The sequence below is a fragment of the Andrena cerasifolii genome, chromosome 3 (genome assembly GCF_050908995.1).
Source record: "Andrena cerasifolii isolate SP2316 chromosome 3, iyAndCera1_principal, whole genome shotgun sequence".
NCBI classification, from domain to species: Eukaryota; Metazoa; Arthropoda; class Insecta; order Hymenoptera; family Andrenidae; genus Andrena; species Andrena cerasifolii.
In genome coordinates, this window is record NC_135120.1 from 19,971,406 (window position 1) to 19,992,350 (window position 20,945).

General features: G+C 47.6%; 1 protein-coding gene across 4 annotated transcripts in view; it reads left to right on the top strand.

Annotated features, from left to right (window-relative positions):
- Positions 1-4,303: 4,303 nt before the first annotated feature.
- Positions 4,304-20,945, top strand: part of LOC143366625 (uncharacterized) — a 97,854-nt gene continuing 81,212 nt past the window's right edge. For 2 of the 4 annotated variants that reach the window (XM_076807822.1, XM_076807824.1), the window contains exon 1: positions 4,305-8,200. In XM_076807822.1, coding sequence (XP_076663937.1) covers positions 8,165-8,200 — 36 coding nt within the window. In that variant the 5' untranslated portion in view covers positions 4,305-8,164. Of the gene's footprint in view, positions 8,201-20,945 lie in introns of all 4 variants that reach the window. The other 2 variants (XR_013084777.1, XM_076807823.1) reach the window with 2 other exon arrangements.

Consider the following 20,945-nt stretch of genomic DNA (forward strand, 5'->3'; position numbering starts at 1 on the left):
GCGTTCGCGTGCAGAATCACCAGATTATTATCGACTAACAGCGATTGAGGTGCGAAGCGTGCCGACGATTTCGTGTGTCGAATTTATAATCGAGCGTTCGGTGTGCGCGAGGAGCTCGCGCCTTTCGTTGCGAGAAAAATTCTCCGTTCAAGGCGATCTGTTCAAAGCGCCGATATCCTGGCCGCCTCGCGGGCCCGGAGTTGCGCGTTTCAAGTTCCCGACATCCTAATACGCTTTATTCACCGAGGCGTTTCGCACGAATCTCATCGATTAGGTGTAAATCAACTTTCAGGCCACTCGACCGCGTCGCGTGAGATGCAAATGCGTTATGAATCGGCGCACCGGCGTCGGGTTATCGTGTGCAAATGTAAAATGAGTTCAATAATTGCGTGGAACAATGGCGCCGTTTATTTATAAGCCGTATCGTTTCTCCTCGGTTGATTATCTTGCGACGTATATGCTCCCCGGTCTGTTTACGTACACTTTCATCGGCATCGACCATGAGCGATCTGACTTTCAGATAGTCTATCGATCTGCACGCTTGTATCTTCGCTTATCGCGCCACTTGTACAGGGGAATGTTGCATTCTCATCGGGACACTGCTCGTCGGCGATACCTTGCACCGCGATCGTGGCCAATTTTTTTTTTTGGGAAAGCTGCATGCCCGTGCTTTGAGCGTTCACAATGAAACGTCATCGACGAAAAAGCAAGGGGGAGGAATTTGTAAATATCCCACCAGGATTTCGCTTGGCACGTTACATTTAAAAGGAAGTCCGTAGTATCGTTATGGTAATGAAACGAAGAATCTTTCGGGAGATTAAGTTACAAGTGAACGCAGCAAATAGGACCACACTTTCTCTAAGAGAAAATGTATGCGAACACTTCAGGCACGTTCGAGAGAAATGCTAAATTAATCCAATCATAAATTCGAAATCGGGCAAGTTGAATCAAAGTCAGCAGTAGGCAACGTTTATCGCGCATTAATATTTCTCCACGTGGAAGATAATACCGCGAACGGGGCAAGATGTGCGGCAACATTGAGCTAATAACTTTCTGCCGTCGCGGATAGGGTTTAAGCGTATGAAAAATCACAATCTCCCGCCGTAAATCCAGCCAGATCAATTCTTAAGAGCATTATCCCCGAAGATCGAGCGGATCGACAGAACTACTTCAGTGGAAGGTCTAATCCTGATGTAAGTACCGGCTGAAACTGTCTCATTTCTCGCTTTATATCGGCATTAAATCTGCGGCAAGATAACACGGCGGTTCTGCCTAGTTCCGCGACATAAGCTGCCCTCGCGGGCCGCGAAAGAATGAGAATTTACAGGTGGCGTAAATTCTAGGGTGGGTTCAGCGTGCATTCTTGGAACAAGAGCCCGGATAATTGAAGCGGATGCAATCGGGAGAACTGAGGTGCCGAAACGGGTCTTAAACGGGTTCGAAAGATGAGATAAGGAACCCATAATACTTGGCAAGATGAATTGCACCGTGCGTGAAGGGTTAAGCCTCCGAGGTTCGTCATATTTTATGGCTCATTTTGTTACTCTTTACTGTCCCCTCCTTACATCGACATTCGTCGTCGTTAAATCTTAAATGCCCAAACACTGACTTGCCTCTCCTACATCCATTATTCGCGGAAAGTTTTAAAAAACCGTGAGAATTATAAGTAGATGCGTGCTTCTACTAAAATCTCACAAATTAATTTGTGGACCACTAAGATCCATTTCTTCAAAGCTTCTTTTTATAAATTGTACTACCCAGTAGGGTAATTGTGGGAGAGTTGCCGCACGTGCGGGAGTGGTGTCGCATTTCGAAAAACGTTTAATTTTCGATTTAAACTTGTTAACTTTTTATATAAAAAAAATAGTAAAAACATAGTAAAATGAAACATTTTTATTTTATACAATTATGAAATTGGAAAATTAAATGGGTACGGTAGGTACAGATATTATTTCTGTTTTTCGAAATTTAACATTCCTTTTTTCTTCCTCCCACATGCGTTACACATAGTGTTATACATGGTGCATGTTTCATGCAGCCACTTTTTACATTTTGGAGAAATAATCCAGCCAGCCTTGGATTTCGTGGTATAATAATTCTCCCAACACTTAACACAATTGTTCTTATCTATCTCTTCGGCTGACGATAAGATGGATTAAACTTCAACCACTTTCATATGAACTTTTGTTTTCCTTGCTTTTTGAGGCTTACATTTATCCTTTACTTGCGTTTTTTCTGATCTTTCTTAAGCTTAGCGTTAGATTTTCTTTTATATTCAGTTGGCATGTTGAGATTAAAATAGGGAAGATGTGAAAAAAGAGTAAATAGTCCACAAATATGCTTGGATTATAAGATTATTCATTTAAAAATAAATAATTTGCCTTGAGATCCTATGTTAGCCATTTTAAAAAACTTTTTTAGTATTTTAAACATTAAACACATCATTTAAATCGATTTAGTTTCCGAAACAGTACGGTATCAAAGTGCGGCATCTATCCCAAGTAAAAGTGCGGCGTCTACCCGAAATGCCCGGGAGAGGCGCCGCACTTTCGTATTTCCACATGCTACGTCGAAAGTAAACTATTCTGCCAAGGAAATATTCTACAAGGTTCCTTTAACGTATTACAAAAGTTGTATCAAGAAAAACTATGAATTTTTAGCTACTACGATAGCAAAAATAAACTCGACGTATAACTATTCAGGCAAAGTGCGCTAGGCTTACCTCGAAAAGCAGCAAAATCTTTAACAATAATACAGGAAACACGCTCTTGCTTGGCAAACTGACCCAAATCAACAGCCTCGAACAAATGAAATCGGCTGTGGTTGTATTTTATTACCGACATCCCTAAAACACCGATAGTGCGGCGTTTCTCCGAGCGCGGCATCTCTCCCGCAATTACCCTAAGTTGCCTCCACCAATCCTGAATCCGTACAAAAGCAAAAGGTACGCGCGCGCGGTGCGATAAACGCGTTTGCAAAAAAGAAACCGAGTCGCGAACGATTTCGCCCCAATCGGAAGGAACCTGGCAAATTCGCGTGACTGTGCGATAAAATTTTTTGCCGCTATTTTTAGAGCGGCGCTCTCTGCGGAGCGACCAGTATCTTCGCGGTCGGTGCATCGAACCCCACGATCGGTTCCAAGATTGAGATAAGCGGCTTGCGAAGAAATAAGTAGTTTAAGCCTGTTCGCGTGGCCGGAGATTGGTCTGACGTCGGTTGGCACCGAGAAGTGGGGATGTTTTATGCATGGACCCCGCGTTATGCATCATTCCAGGTGCATCTCGAACAGAACCCGTCGAACCCTGGTTCCGTGCAAGGGACATCATTCGGCAGGATCGACCAAGTGTGCTTTCGGCGTGGAAACGTCGCTCGCTGCGAACAGAAATTACGAACGGAAAGTAACGCTGGCCCCCCGCGCCGCGATTGCCGCGAGCAGAGCACGCTAAACGGTGCAAATAATTCGTCCAAGTGATAGTTGCTACGACAAACGGATCCCTATTCGGTGGGAACTGAGAGCGAATGGAAAATCGGTGACAGTGTTGTGCGAGGGAATATAATTTCCGAGTTGATAAAATATCGACCATCTGATAAGTTTCAAATAAATATCGCCATATTATCACGTTGTGCTCGCGTTAACACGTTCACAGTTTGGACCTCCAAGTGCGTACGCACTCGCACATACAGTGGAACGATAAGATTCTCGTGACAATAAACACACTGCCCTCTTTTTCTAAACACTACGCGCTATTCATTACATATTATTCAATTACATTAATAGAATTCATTATACATCGCTGTTCGTGATCGTACGCTGATGGTATTACAGGTACACAATGTGCAAGGGTCAGAACGTTTGATTCAACGCCAGCCTGACTCGTATAGAGATCAGGTGATGCGCGAATCAGAAGCGTTCTGACCCACATACGAGTCGAAGTACCGTGAACGTGTTTTCGAAACGAATACCGCGGTGTTTGTTGTACTTCCAACGGTTTCCGAAGAGATATTTAATATAATAGCCGCCAGGCGACAATTGATAACACGTTATCGTGTCCAAAGACCGACGGATCATTGACGACTGACTATGCTATTCATATGCTCGCCGCGGGCAGGCGCAAATTCTCGTCGCTTCGATGTTAAAAGAGTGTAAATAATGGTAATAAGATTGCGTAGCGGAGGGTATAAGCAACTTTTCTGAAATATACGAAACCGTTTTGATCGCGTGACGGCCGATATTCGAGTAAGTACATCGGGGATGTTGGATAGCGTGGCGTGCTGGTGGGGAGACGTTCGAGGGGGAGTGGGGGCGTGCGTTACGCAGGATTTAGGGTTCTACGTGGTGGTGAGGAGCCCACGATGCTCGCACCGTGGCGGAGAAGCAGCCGGCAGCACCAGCATACACGGTTCCGCCGCTGCGGAGAAGCTTCGCTGCTCTCGGTCGGAGCAGTCTGCGGCGATCTTCGGCCCTTACGGTGTCCCGTATGGCCATGCGTCGCTCCGACAATTTTGTCAGCACTACGCCAAAACTGAACGTCGGCTCTGCGCGATATCTAACCGTCGACGGAGCACTCGAGGACACACCGAGGCCCACGTTTCGAACGCATCGGAGAAATCACACCGGAGAGCGGCGACTAGCTGCCGCAATTCCCATCGTCGATCGACGATCAAGAAACCTTTCTACCAGAATATCTGTCAGCTCTGACCTTCGCGGCGTTAAGAGGATAGGAAGGAACGCACCTGACGGCGGCACCGAGAACCTCGCGTTGCTTTTATTTTCCGTTGTTAATGTTCGCTCGGGAAGCCCCACCAACGAAAGAAGGCTAACCTCGCCCGGTACCTACGAGTCGCATCTAAAACGACTCAGAAAGCACAGACTTACCATCGCTCCCGACAGCAGCTCGGTCGATTCCCACCTCCTCGTGTCATCCGGGCAGTGCAGAAGCAGCGACATCGGTGATACCGCATCCGGCTTTATTAACCTGCAAATCCCCCGCGGTGCACTCGAATCGGCGCAGAGCGGTGTTGCTGACAGGCCGCGTAAAGATCGCTGGCCAGCGCTGCTCGAACGCACCGAATATACCGTACACGTTCACGTTTTCGCGACTGTTTATACCGTTGATCTTGCAGTCGGCGTCACACGCGTTGCGACTAGCGCACACGCACCCCGAACTTGCCACGGTTCGCACGCGGGAGGACCAACTCGTACGTGCGGTCCACCTATCGCTCCGCAACTCGACCATCGAGTCAGTGTTACTCTTGATTTCCGCGCGAGCGCCGGCCTCCGCTCAGCGGGGACGATACCAGCGTTCTGCATCGCTCGTTTTCGACGATCTAGAACCACTTTCGTGTCGCGCGATCGGGCCCGTCGATACGGCGGCCGAGGAATCGAGCGGCCGGTATTTTCTCGAAAATCGACGGTCGGTACGATTGGATGACCAGCTCCGCCATCGAAATTGTGCCGTCGCGACGGCTGAATCTAGTGAAAAAGACTCGCAGGGACTGCTCAGTGTCGCAAGTTCACGGAGTTTCGTCGGACGATAGAAGCCGAGGCATCGAGCTCCGAGGTGAACCAGTGAATTTCGTGGCACAGTTTGTCCGTTTGGCGGCGAGAGTGAATTGTTTTCGGTGACTGGGAATTTCGGATGATTCCTAGTCCCCGTGGAACTTGGACGTGGTGACGCGCGGAGAAGTGCTCGGGCTGACTAGAAGCTCTACTAAACGACATACACAGAAGGAGATAAACCGTTATCGAAGTATGTGCGTGCCGCGATCTGTATCGATTCGATAAACGTAACTCTTCCGTTATTCTCATGCCTCGGGAGGAGTCGAATTGTTCGCGAGTTCTTTAATGCTTTTCCACGGGCTTTCCGTTATCAACGAACACGTGCCAGCTCGGGACGATCGGGAATCTTGCCCGCGTATTTTTCCACGCGAAGAGGGGAAACGGGGCGCGCGAGTGAATCGGCGTCGACCGGCGGCTGTTTCGCATGGATTTTGCGTTAGCACGGTGCGCTTCGTCGCGGGAGCCGCGTAACAAGAAAATCGTTTGGAATGGTTACGTGGACTGTCGGCGACGGTCATTGCACGTTACAACCGGCAATAGGTGATTTCTCGCGAAGAAGGAAGTGAAAAGACCGCGGTGGCGCCAGGCTAAACTTCTTTCTTCCGATACAAGCTGCAACGTCGTTACCGACATAATTATATTTCAAGTACCTTCAACAAAGGACGCATATCCGTTGCGCAACCACCGACAAATAATTATTCCAACGTTCACCACGAATATATATATATATATATATCCGCGACATCGAAATCCTCTTTACCCTATATTACAGTAATCGATGCGAAATATCTTGAGAAGAAGTTGGTCGGTAGATTTAGCGAACATTGAGGATAACTGTTCGGGATCTTTGTGGAATTTCCGCGAACGGATCGAAATATAAACGAAAAGCGATCGCAATCTGTCTGATCGATCATCCCCTCGCACCGTCCGAATGACTCGTCCGCTGGCCCGCTGGGACATATAAAACAATCGTTATTATCTCCAGCGGCTAGGCAGCGTGCCGAGATAACGCGCCGTACGATCGAGAAACTGACCCAGCCGGCGAGATCGGATCGCCATCGATCTCGAGAAACGAAAATTACAGGAGAATCCGCGAACGAGGGGGGAGAGGAGGGAGGAGAAGAGTGGGTGCCTTCTGCAGGAAATTCCATCGGCGCCGGAGGGCTGGCTTCCAGGCACAGGATCGGAAGGAAGTAACGTATAGTCGTTGTCGTTAGCGTCTTGGAACGTCATATATCTTGGCAGTAATGCGCACAAATTATGCGTCTCGCGCCTCCGCGGAGCAACGGCCACTGAGAAGCGTGCAGCAGTTGCGCGTTTACACTTACGGATAATCCGCCGATTCCCTTTGCCTCCCTTGTTCTCCCATACTCTTTCCACGCTCTGCCTCGGCCGCGATTCCCTTTCTCGCGCGTTCGATCCACCGTCTCTTTCCCTTCGTCGTTAAAGAAACGACCCGCCCGCCCGTTCGGAGGATAAACCGCTTCTGGCGATCGTTTATTCGTGAAATTCGCTCGGTGGTCGTTCGACACCAACGCCTCTTCGCGGCACGAGATGCATTCCTCATCTACGTGACGCGTTCCCCGTCTTCATGCCGCGGGAATCGTCCTGCAGGCGAGCGAGGTGCACGCACCTGTGATCGCCGGTGTTTGTCCCTTTTAACGTTCTCGTTCTTCGGGGAACGCTGCTCCGTGATCGTTGTTATTTGGCGAGCTTGCACGACGACCTACCGTGGACGTTGGGAGCTGGATCGTCAGCGCTTCCGTTTTTCTCGCGACGCGGACCGGAATTTGTACCACGTGACACGAGGATTATCGACAGTTCGAGGCGTACGTGCCCTCTTGGTAATTGCTGTTCGACGGTGGGTCACTTGAAGATTCTCGGGGAAAGTGAAGATGACTGATCGGAGTTTTTACAACGGTTGGACGTCCGAAGCGTTGGTGCGCACTTCGAAGACGATCTTCGGCGAGGCTGGTCGTGGATTTTGATCGGATATCGAAGTTGACACAGCGACGGGAAAATCACGCAAAAAGGGTAAATGCGTTGGGATGCTTTCCATTGCGAATTGCAATTGGAGACGCGTCACGAAGCGGAACACACCTCTGGATACATCGTGGGACAGCGTTACTGCCGAGAGTCCGAGGAATTCTTGCGACAGTGTCGCACAGCTGTCAGTGAAAATAGGAAGCATCGAGTACCGTTATTCGGTGTTCTACCGAGGGGTCCGTTTACCTAGATCTCGAAAGTGAACGGGCACGTGTCGAGAGTGCAATTGCTGGAGATTTCGAGGATCGGGAACGCCGAGCGTTCCAATTGACCCTGGGAAAAAAAGGTTCTCGAGTACGTTCGGAATCCAACTTTCGTTCAGGTCACGTGTCTGGCCGCCATTATTATTTTTATACATTTCGACACGAGCTCGGCAGCGTGACCGAGTTGAGGTGAAATAAGGGATAAGCGAACGGTGGATGAATAGTGAAATAAATAGTTCAGTGGGGAATCGTTGGAAGCGGACATCTTTGAAGATTCTCGCGAGGAAGCTACGAACGACGTCGCGCCTGGATTAAGGATAACGTCTGCGCCCTTTGGAGGAGGGACACCCTACGAATGGTATCTGTGGAGGTTCGTGCCACGCTCGTTCTGGTGAGTGCCTGCAATCTTGCAACATAGTTTAACCGCGAATTATACGTATAACGTGTCCAGAAATTAGGAAAATAGATTAATGAAAACGAATACTTCAACTTTAAACTTCAACTTTCATTGATTAATGAAAACGAAACTGAGGTTAGATGGAATCAAGAATCCACGGTCTTATGTAATTTTAAACATTCGAATGTAAATAGCGATCCGTCTCTATGTTTCAGCCGGAGGCATTGAATTTCACGCGACGCGGAAAGTGTTGAATATATTTTCCTAATTTCTGGACATGTTATTTTGACATTGTTACTTCTTATTTGAATATTAAACGAAGGAATGTTATTATTCTTTATAAAGAGCAATATGCAACGTATTAGCAAAGCTCGTTTATTTATTCGGTAGAGAGTTTCTCTTTCTTTCAATAAGTCTTTCTTTCTGTGTTTCGCGCATGCGTATTTGGCGGAAAATTCAAACGAAAGGAAATGAATTACTAATTCGTTGAATTTAACAGTAATTAACGATAATATATTACTGTTAGTAATAATTATAGTTGTAGCTATCCAAATGTCTAATTTTTTCCTTTATCAAAAAATAAATAATTATTGTATAATTGATACCAATTCACACACGATAGTGATTTATCATTTAAAGTTCAAACATCGAAGATATTTTAAATTTAACACTCTTATTGCAATCCAATGATACTTGTCGATTAATTGTGCGGCGCACCGTATAAAACAAAACGTTCGTTCGTATGCACAGACATGAAATGAAAATTCCGGGCACGATACGAATGCATGATGAACGCCCGTTCGTTGACTCTGTTCCCCAAGTTTCGGCGAACGGGTGTTGTTCCGCATTGGTATATCGCTTCTCGCATTAAAGCACTTCTCATCAGAATTTTTTCGTTTAACAACTAGGTATTTTGTCGCAATCCCAGTGACTCAGCAGTTACAATTCCGGCTTGAATTATTAAAACGTTTAAGTGATTCTGTTCCGAACAAGAAATCCGTATTTGGTGCTTTATCAAAGAATTTTCATCGCTAAATACGAATACTGGGGAGAATGACCCAACGAAATTTTCTGGTTCGTCTCCTGGCGGAGCATAATCGCACGTTCGATGCTTCGCTCATGCAAGAGCTTCAGATATCGACCCCATTCCATTTAACACTTCTATTCTATTTTATTCGAAATCGTGACCCCTCATTTAACCTCATTTTGCACGAAAACGACTAGCAGTGACTTGGCTTTCGCGAGCAGCTCGCCGAGAGCTAGAATTCGACGTAGCCTCCGCTACAAGATCAGGTTTCCAATTTTGGTTATCTCCTCGCTAGATTATCGCCCAGGGATTCAAGATCGCGAGATCGTATCGCAATGGGTTTCCTAACGAGGTTAGAATTTTCTACGATTATTTACCAAGACAGAAGTGTCCTTTCACGAAGCACAAACACTCGGGCGATGCTTTGTTGATTAACCATTACTCCACTTACGATGCCGCCACGTAGCGAAATTACCATGAATTAACATACGCGATAAGAGTGACGTTAGCAGTCTATAAGTACTTTAAATGTATCCAAAGGTATTCAATCGTAGCCGTTGCGAAACCGGCGGCGGGCACATAGTACGCACGAAACACGTTAGGACACTTTGATTTAAGTGAAAACCAAATTAGATGGGAAAACTACGTGAAAAGTGGATCCGCTCGAGTGGCTTTCAATGGTGCTTTTTAAATTCCTCGTATTACATTGAAAATCGAACGCAAGATTTATCTACTCGGAGGTACACTCATCATCCACTAATCACGGAACATTCATCAAAACATATTCGCCCATATTTCTTAAAATTGATCACTGGCCATTACGCGCACGAATCGCTCTTTTAAACATTAAGTACCTCGAAACTCCTATTTCATAACTTGGTTGTAAGAATCTTTCGTTCAAACGTACCCCCAAGGAATTTACCAAAGCACGGAGCACTAATTCCCCGATCCTCTCTGCCAGTGCGAACGACCGAACGAACCGCAGCGGTGTACCTACCTACGAGTTCGGTGCACGTGCGACACCGAGTACCTACTTTCAGTTAGAGCCCGCGCCCGCAAGCTTTCGGTCGATCATGGTCATTCGTTAATATCGACGGGGGAAACAATAAATTTGCGTGCCTACGCCGAGCAAAGGGGGTCGGGGATCGTGAGTGGTTGATCGGGGAGCGAGCCTGAGACGTGAGAGTGTAAATTGTAGTCTTACCGTTTCACCGAGGCACGCCCCGTTAACTCGAGGGTTAAACGTCAAACACCGCCCAATTTTTCGAGTGAGCAGCTGTATTTTGTTTCCTCCTCTTGCCCGCCTGTATCTCTCTCCCCCGCCCCGCGATATTGCCAGGGAGATCGTACGCACGACCTCTCGCCGATTTCCGATCGGGTTAAGCAAACAGCGACTGGTTCTCACCTTTATCGCGATAATAGCTGTAATTTCGGCGGTCCTCGTCCCGTGGATGCACCACGCACTACGTGTACGTGCAAGTCTTCAGATTGCAGATGCATCGTTCCTTGATTGCATGGCGCGGCTTCTTCGCGCGAGCGCGATTTATTACGGGGACCAGTAACCACCCGTGCTGCCTCTTCCGTCGGCTTCCCTTCGAGTTTGTGTGAAAGGGTGGTCCATGGACTTCGTTCGCTGTAAAAAGGGAACGCTGTATTTGAGACAGTAAGAGATTTGTGGGAATTTTTTGAACTGATCTAACAGTAGGGGAGACCGGGCTAGTTGACTAACGAGGTTAGTTGACTAATTCCCTTTAATTGTTGTATTATGTTGGAAATTATGCTGCGATTCGCGATATTGAAGCATATGAATGACCAGCTTGCCATTTAAAGAGTCATGCTCAGTCAGGAGGCCGAAGAAAGGGTGGTCTTTGGAAATTTTTTACTCAAAAGCTATAACACATTTCTCAAAAAATCTTTTTTCCTTTTGAGGATTGCATCTAGTACCGTGCGTCGTAATTTTTTTATTTAAAAATATTTATCATTAACTAAGTTATTGTCCATCACTCGAAGGTTCTCTAAAAAAAGGGCTTCTGCGGTGACCACTGCTGCTCGAAAGTTGATCTAAAATAAAAAATTCAAAAGAATATACCTAATGAAATTTGTAAACTTTTTGTATGCAACAAGTCAACAAAATACCAATGGTCTATTTATAAAAATTAGAAATGTTAAAAATTAGTCAACTATCCCCGGTCTCCCCTACACAGTTTCATAACGAATTACTGAAGTAATCATCTAGAATTATTAATTATAAATACCACTCCATTAATCAAGGGTTAAATGAATTTCAGACGAATGCGTTACATCTATAGAATTCGATTTCATCAGAGTAACTTCTAACGAGTTGCCTCAAGCTTTCCACAATGTTTTCGCCCATATTTCATCCGACCAATCAACCTGCGTCGATTACTTTTACTCTATTCCATCAATTTCTTAACGCGCTTCGCCATACTTGAGAATCTTCCTCCGCGTAATTGTAACGCAATTCGGAGATATCGCCCACGGGCATGTTCCCTCGTGTCTCACCGAGATCTTCGAAGTTCCATGCGTTACAAGCATTTCAGATATCGCTATCACCGGTCTCGACCGCCGGCGGGCGCAAAAACGTCGCCGCTCTAGCTAATTAATCGACGGCGTTGAAAGGGGGGCCGATGCCATGTATTATTAGTTTATGAAGCCGTAATTTTATTAGGAGTTTTATAGACAAGATAGGCTCGTAGATTGGCCAGGGCCCGGAGCGCCCTGTACACACGCGTTACCCAGCTCGTTCGACGGGACGTGCGCTCGTCGTCTTCTTCGTGCTGGTCACTTGCGCGATGCTTACGAAAGACAAGCGTCGAGTACGAGTACCGGGGGGGTTCAATGAAGTGCACATCCGACAAGCATGCGTCTAGACGTCGAGGTCCGGTGAGCAATGCTAATGTGGAAGACACGATAATCGACGGCTTCGCAAAACGAGGGTGAGCCTGTTTGTCGCAACGGTGATTTCAGCCGCATAAACGCGTGTTCCTGAGAATAGGCCACTGGTGTATCGTGCTCGATAGAGCAGTAATAATTCCGCAATCCCCTGCTTGTAAATATAATTTCGCAATTCTCATCGTCATCTATCCGACGCGAGACTACGGATACGTCCCAGCAGCTTCTCTCCGAGCTGTGGCGAAATTTAATTCCCTTTTGCAAACGTCAGCCGTTCCACACGCGAAAAGAAGGTGTTTGCGGAGTTATTTACAAATATTTGCCGCAAACACTCGGGCGTCCGTCGTGCGAGGTGCCTCGACGGAGAGACACGGATTACCCTCGTACAGAAATTCTACGGACGAATCGTACAAGACCACCGTCTGTCTATATTCGACCGTTTCGAACCTTGAACACTCGATGTGAGCAAGCACTCGTTACCGAGTATTACGTAAAGTGCCTCGCTGTTTAATGCGTATTTATATAAACGATTATTTCTCCTCTGCGCCGACGTGCCTCTTCAAATTTGCTATTTAAATGCGAGAACGGAATCAGTCTCGGCGATTAGCACGCGCATCATTGGGCGTCCGCAGCTCCCCGGCCACTAAATGCCCCACGGTGTGTTTGCCTAACAATAATTCGTTTAACGGTTAGTTATCCACTTATTCTTAGTACCTAACTAGCTTCGCTGGCCGCGCTACCCATCCGCTCGGCTGCGTTCTTATTTTTAAAGTTCAAAGCCACGAGTGACCGCAAGGGGAAGCAGCCTAGTAGTTCTGGAACTACCAAAGCTTGGCGCAAGTTTACTTTCGTGGCCGTTTGAAGTGGCGCTCATCGGCACGGGACCAGACGCTGCGCAAAGTATACACCGGGGGTACATCGGCGCTTTACGACGCTCGATCTCAAACAAGTAGATTTAATTACTCCGCGAAAGACGCTGGGACCGTAGCTACCATTACGCTGCAACCATGAGAGGCCCTGGCATCCCCGAAGAGAAAGGAAAGAGGAGCTCAATGTAATGGATTTTATTCTTCAAACAAACTTTTATAATCACCTAATGAATTTCATTGAATTTGCATTAATTTGTATTTTTACCCCTTCAACTGTACTCCCCAAAGATTGAACTCTGCGCGCGCCACTGATTCGCATTAAAGCTGGTGACCGGGAGAGATGAATTGACTTCTCTACGCTGACCCATATGGGTTAACAGAGTAATCGCAATATTACTTAACGCGTAATATCATACTCTGTCCCCTCGGACAGAAAGTGTAACACGATCTGCGCCGCTCCATTTCAGTTTCAACAGAATCCAACCGCCGGCATCAAGCAGACTTTGTAAGACACTTCCTTCAAGCTCGCCCGACGGATCTGTTGGCGGTACTTTTCAAATATACAAATCTCCCGACACGCGACACCTAGTCCTAACAATAGGTGAGCGATTCATCAACGCGATACGATCGGGGAGGCAAGTTTTAATTAGAATCCTACGAACAAGCGACATTAGTCACACTGAACAGCAGCCAGGTTGAACGAACGCCGGAACCCTGCCGCGTCTATCGAGACCGTCTTGGCCCCCGGTGGAATCAGCGTCCATCGTTTTACCCAGTCACTTCCGCCAGTGGCGGACACCCTCGCCCACTGTCCATCTAATTTCGAATGATCTAAGCGCGCCGGTTGTTTAGCCATGTCCCGCGCGCGCGTCTGGCAAAGCCGCACGTAGCAGCCCCGTCCGCCAGAGCAAGAGGGAGCGAGCGAGCGAGTGAAAGCGCCGGATAGCCGGCCTGAGGGGTGGGGGTAGCTGTGAATGAAGCTAACCACGCGCTCTCTGAATGGAGCCGAAGCCACCGGTGGATGAGTGTATTTCCGTTCGTGTTTATACAGGAATGCGCCCGAGGAGCCCGGGACATTTGAAACGTAACAGAAGCCACCTAGTCAGTGTATCGCCACCGGCTCCCCCCACCCCCTCCCGGGTCGTCGTTTTCCGACAGGGGGTTGGACGAGATACACGCGAGCCGAGCCGGCAACGAGAACGAGAATGGGACTCTGCCCACTAGCTGTCGTCGTCCAAATAACACCTATTTTCGGACGCGTCCCGGCTTTACGACGGCCGGACGGTTTCGCGAGAAAGGGCTGCTTTGAACTCCCGCCGTGTGACGTTTTACTGTCCTCCATCCTGACCTCAGCCCCGCCGTCCGTTCGTCGCGATCCGTTTAGAAAAACAGTTTCATTTACGAGCCTTTCACTCCTCGCGCCCTCCGCTGCTGTTCCAAAGCCGAGCCGGGATTTTCGCGTACCTGCCCGCGCAACACGCGCGACGCCGCCTCAGACTGCTCGTCGGCGCTAAGTGGATGAGAAACCTTTACGACGGCGGTACAGTGTCTTCGTCCGATCGCTTCTCAGCGAAAGGAGCCAAGGTGCTTCCGCGTAACGGACGATACTTTGGCAGTCGGTGTTTTATGGGGGAAGTCTCTCGAATTACTAAGGTGAGAGGGAACTTTCTTTAGTTTCGTTTATCGTTTAGGGGAGGGATTGAGTCTTCGATTGCTTTTAACGCGCTAGGTACGCGGCGTGTACTAGCATTTGTGCGGCTTCGATGTTTATTTGCGATGTCTCTAGGTAGTCTTCTGGGCTTATGTTTGTAGAATATCCAACGGAGAAATTGTTTATTTTTCTGAGTGTCACTCGATGCTTGGAGTTGCTCGATAAATAAATCTATCGATTTTATGTAATAGATAAATTCTATTATCTCGCGATAACAAAATCTGTGAATAGTTAACCTATCGGCGTGTTCGAGTGACTGCATTTTTTACAGTGGGTATATTTCTCTCAACGTTAGCGTCGCTATCATAGTCTAGGCTATCATAATCGATGCTGTAATAAGTTTCGCTTTGGGAGGAAGCCTCGCGTATCGTCCTCCGTTTGATGTAACCTTGTCGCATCGGGAGCAACACGAAAACACGGTTTTTATCGAAATTTTCGGCCGATAAGGCATTGTTTGAGTAGGGGATGTTCGACACACCTGCGTCACTGTCGAACGGCCGCGTTAAAATCTACATACATCGGCGCCGTACGCTGCAGAGAACCAATAAAGGGATCACCTTATCTGCGGAATGCTCGATAAAGAGTTGGCCGATAGTGTGTTTCTCGGTATTTCGCTGTTTCGTCGCGGGTTCGTTCCGTCGCGTGGACTCGAAATTTATAGAATCGAATCCATTCGACGACGTTTCTACTCGGTTGGCAGCCTTATCGCGAGACTCTCGGCGAAAGAGTCGCATCGATCCAGATACCGAGCGATCCCTTTCCTCGCAATATCTCCGCTGTTCCCGCGATGCCGGAAATATCATTTATCACTTCATTCCGATCGCTAGGTGGTATCTAACAGCTCGCGGATTTCGACATTTCCTGCCGATTGTTCTCCCGCGGAAAATTATCGGAGCTGGTTCTTTTCGTGCAACTCGAGTGCATCGATAACCCGGCAAGATAGCAGGGAGATGTCGCGTAATCCTAACATTTGGCGCTCCTGTGATTTTCACCGCATTGCGCTCCACAGCTCGAAGTCAAATCAGGTGGAACTCTTCCACGTCTGACTCTGTACTTGTACAGAATTAAGTATTAAGTTGAGACCTTTCGTGCAATCGAAGCACAGAGCGTAAGATAAATTTCCAGAACATTTAGAGCGTCACATCCAAAGGGCACTTGTAAATTCACATAGATCCTGCTAGTCCGCGTTTACAAGGCAGACAAAATTATCAGCTCGCAAACGATTAAACCGACCACCTTGTCCCAGCGAATATCAGCAGGAGTGACATTTAATTAAGAAACACCTGTACCCAGGGAATTTCGTTGCTGCCTCAGCCGCGGCATAAACGATAGAAACGTTTAATGAGACTAGCATCGGATTCGCCATTCTATCGAAAGTTTTCGTCTCGGTAGGTCGATCTTACGGTACTCGTTCGTCTACCGTTAGCCGTCTTCGCGGCTGGACCAATGACAGGGAGGATCCAGCGCGACGTTACACACGGATTGGTCGATTACGGCGGCAATTAACAAGATAAATTAGCTTGATCGAGGTGGATCGACCGGCTGCTGGCCTGCCGCCTCGGTCGCCCTGCCGATCGCTCCCCGATACACACTCTCGAGTTTTCCTCACCGATCTCGGCCCGGAGAGATCGTCCTCGCGGTTCGCGACCGCCGGCGATAATTGCAGGCGTCGGTAAGTCGATCACTCGGCAATTCGACGGAAATAGCCTTTGTAACTGTCGGGATTAATTAGTCATGCGTCGGTGACGCGTCTGGGACACGGCGTGTGACAGTCGGCCGAGGCGTCGCGTCGCGCGCCTCGCGAAATTCCCGCCGTTTGGTCGCGCCTGTTTATCGGCCTGGACGCGTTAAGCCGACAGCCGTGAGGTTCTCGCGCCGCGGCGGAATAAACCGCACGAATGCCTCGCGTATCCGCGGTGCACGCCTCCTCTTTCGTTCCACCGGCGAATCGAACGTTTCCAAGAAGCTGGCGTGTCGAAACGCGCTGGGGAATTCCGGCGCCCCCGCAGCTCCTCCGTGCTCCCTCTTTGCAGTCTTTATGGCCTTCTATAAAGATTAGTAGAATTATCGGGGTACCGGCACGTAACAATTGAATCCAGACGATTAGGAGGATATAAACACGGCCTTACTTCGATTTATAGCAGCTGTGACGAGGTCTCGTGGGCTCGCGTGTTGTTGCAAGCCGTGACATTCGTTGATCTGTGTTTTAACGTTAATTAAGCCTGTTAGCTTGGCGTTACTGGATTTGGGAGTACACACTGCTCCTTGTCGATCTTTCCAAAGCAGCGATAGCACGGGGCCAATTAGGGAATTGGGTTCTTAACAGATTGAACGAATTCGCAGGAACTCGTGGCAATTAGCGGGACACGTGTCCCAGGAGTTAATTGGAAGTGGTATGAAAGAATAAACGTGGAGGGTGGGTTGCTTCTTTGCTCGACGAATGACGCGACGCGAGCCATGTGCCTCCGAAGAGGAAAAGAATGGCGGGAGAGACAAATGTACCATTTTATGTCCGTACTTCATTTTTTTTCATCAACGATAGGGTAGATGTACCGTTTTTGGCCATTGCACTGTTTTAGGCTATGCGCGTAATTATCTTATTTTTAAATTGCTTGCAGATCATTATTATGTGGAGAATTTCACATCGTAAATATTCTATTTAGTATATCGCCAGAAATATAAGGTTACATTTATTTAAAGTGACCAGACGTCCCGCGTTGAAAAGTGTCCCGGATTGGACATGTAACCTTTTACATTTTCGCATTGGCATAAAGTTACTGTTTCCTCTACTTTTTTTGTTGTGAAAAAAAAATATATATTTTTAATTTCGTTTCAATGTATCATCTTATAATCACAAGTATGTATTTTTAAATATATTGTAAATGCTTTAATAAACTACGGAAAAGATCTCCTCACGCATCTGTTAACCCTTTTTTTTTTGCTTGCTTGCTTGCTTGTTCCGCATTGGAACAGAAAATATCTGGTCACTTTACATTTATTGCTTACACGGAACAATATTATATTGTTATGATTTCGGTTTGGCATAACGGAAGTTTAATGTAACAGTAGGTACAGTAAGAGTAACAGAACATTAACAAGAACAGAAGTAACCGAATACAGTCTCTAATGCACGAGAAAAGTGTAAGTATCGATGCGTCTGCACGTAATGGCGTCTGGCTGTCGAATGTTCTTCTCGCTCTCCTCTTGTTCCAGTCGCGAGCACCAGCAGTCTTAAATATTTTTGTAAGAAGTGGCCAAAACTGGTACAATACCTTAAACTGGCCATAAATGGTGCACCTACCCTAGCTTCAGCCAAAGTTTGTCTCACACCCGAACTTATTCTACACCGAATGCACTAAAAGTTGCGCAAAGATTTTATTCGCTCGCGCAGAGAAACACCGTTTCACGCACGGGTACAGAAAATACCCGTCTCTGTATTATATCTACACAGCTTTTGGTGCCGTATACGGTGTTTGTCGACATTACAAAAGCGAGGGAGCAACATGTTGGTGAGTGACGGCGAAGAAGCACTCGATGACACGGGTGGCGGCACTCGGGTTCGAGTACCGAGCGCTTGTGACGCCCGGGGACGCGAGTGACATACACTTTCGGTCATTACGATTCCGTTTGTGGACACTTTCTCTTCACGATTCGTGTGCGCGCCCCCTCGAAAGAATCGTTTCGGGAATTCGAGGCGAGACCGGCCGGTCGTTCGTGGAATCTGTGTCAAAATCATATGCGAAGGAGATTCTGGAACGGTTCCCCGGGATTTTCCTTACCGCACCGAAATCTTTCTCCCAGACACACGGGGGGACCACACCGGGCGCGCGCGTGTTGCACCTCACCCCGAACGCCGCCGATCGTGGAATATTTTCCAGCGTGGAATTCTTCGATTCATCTCACGGCAGAGAAACGCCGCGAAGAATTTCTATTTTTCCGTCTGCTTGAATTGCGCAAACGTCGCCACCGTAGCCGGCAACGACACCGATCACAGTCACTTGTGCAGGAATTACGATACACCGAAGCTTTATTACGCCCGTCGACGTTCCGCGGCGTTCAATGACGAAAGAACGTAAATCCGTTCCGTTGAAAAATCGAGCGGCATATAAAATCGGTCGCCGCGCGGGCGTTTAGATCGGTTGGTTCGTTTCGAAATGCGACGACGTACGGCGCCTGGAGCTGGTATTAATTTTTTTATCGCGGCTGGATCGTGGTAAAGTGGTGGGTTAGGCGCGATCGGCAGACGCGATGAATTTAATTGAATGTTAGCGATTAATCGGTGCCAGGACACGTTGACCAGGTTCACGGTGTCGATTTCTATACGTGCAATTAGCGCGCCTTCGGGTGGCTTAACGATCGCCGCGATACTTTCCTATAATAGAGTTATTGAGCAACGTAATAGCGACAGACCACATAATATTCTCGCTGTTCTCCCGTTACACAAATGGAGAGATTACGGACCGCTGATAGCGCTGAAAAATGTCGGCATTTTATTCTGCAACTTACTGTAATGATGACTAATAATAGTAATAATGCACTTTCATCGGGTGGAAATTAATCTCTGCGGCACGAGATTAAACACCTTTACGATTAAATATCGCGAAATTGCAATGAACAAGTATATGCGCGCACTGCCGTAATCGTCTTTCCCAGCCACGGCTTAATGACGCGTACTTTTTCGAAGTGTGTATCTCGATAATCTTATCGAAGCCGAGCTGTGACCCCCTCGAATGATTTATAAAGATTCGCCTCTGGAATAACGAGCGTAGCTACCGATGTCCTTGAAGATACGATTCTTAAGGTCTAAGAAGTAGCACGGAAACGCGACGAACGCCAGAGAAATTTTCATCTCTAGCATCGGAAGGAGATACTCCTGGAGGCTGTGACACGCGGAAACGATCCTTCGTCGATGATGATGGATCATGCGCAGATGCAGGTCTGGGTCGCACGTGTCGCATTTAGCCGCGGAATGCGTTTTCGCGTCGTTCAATTGGCATTCATGTATCTCGTCCGATAGCGATGGCTACGAAAGGTGTCGTTTAATTTGAATTCCCATCGGTGACGCGGCGCACAGAAGTCGATCCACGAAACCGCAGACCGCGGGTGCAATTTGAAAATTAACTGCCAAACGGACATTCCGCGGCGAGCGACGACACGCGCATGTTACTGCTCAACGTCACTCGGTACAATAAAAGATACACTATACGCATCTAACTGTGTAAAACGAACGTTTTGGAAATTATTGTGGAACGGGGGAGAAGGCGTGTTACTTTCAGGACGCCGTTACGTTTGTCCCCGCTCTTCCCTATATATCAACCCCTACATTTATCGCGTTTTTATATATATCGTCGGCGGAGAAGGACCTCTCTCCCTCCTGATGGAATAAGGGCTCCCAAATGGCTCGATCTGGCAAAATGAAACTGGAAAACAAAGTTATATAAGAAAACGAAACATGGGGTAACTAAACGCGATAACTGTAGGGGCTGATTTCACACTTCAGAGTGTAGTTCCGCCGAAAAACAGTCACTTTGGATCCTTGTTAGTCAACATGGATCCTCAAATCACTCTCATCAGAATAACAATTTTCTATGTATTTTGATTATATCACCTCCATATTCGCGTCTATTCATCGCTTACCCCTGCTTTGAATGAAATACTAATTCCCCGGTAATCCTGTTACTCCCCCGTCGCCATTATGTCGTCGATAATTAATTATCGCCCTACAAGACCTACGTGCTCCTTACACGCTTCATGATTAATCTCTCGCATTACTGCACGGCGCGTAACAGCCCCAAGTTAACTGGCCTGTTTCGTAACTCCGGTGTCGCCTTAAAATTTATACCGGCGGGTAATTGCACGCGAGTCGCGTTAAGCCACGCTCGTAAATAAATGGCCGGCCGGGCCGTTTTTCGCGTATCGCGGGAAAGCTCTCGGGGGTCAATTAGCGGCAATTTCACGATCGAAGTGATCGAAACGTTACGACGCTTTACGCGGCAGTTACGATAAGCAGCGCGTCGTAAATACGATTCACTACGGCCCCGGTACAATATGATGTTTTGGCACGCCTCGTTTAATGCTCGCGCGTTACGGTGTTTCGACAAGGCGGCATTACGGCCGCTTTATGCAAACGGCCGAGCTCTCTTCGTAGGTAGCGCTGTTCATCGTGGCGAACGCGCAACGTTATTATTTATATTCACCGTCATTTTGTTCTACCTAAAG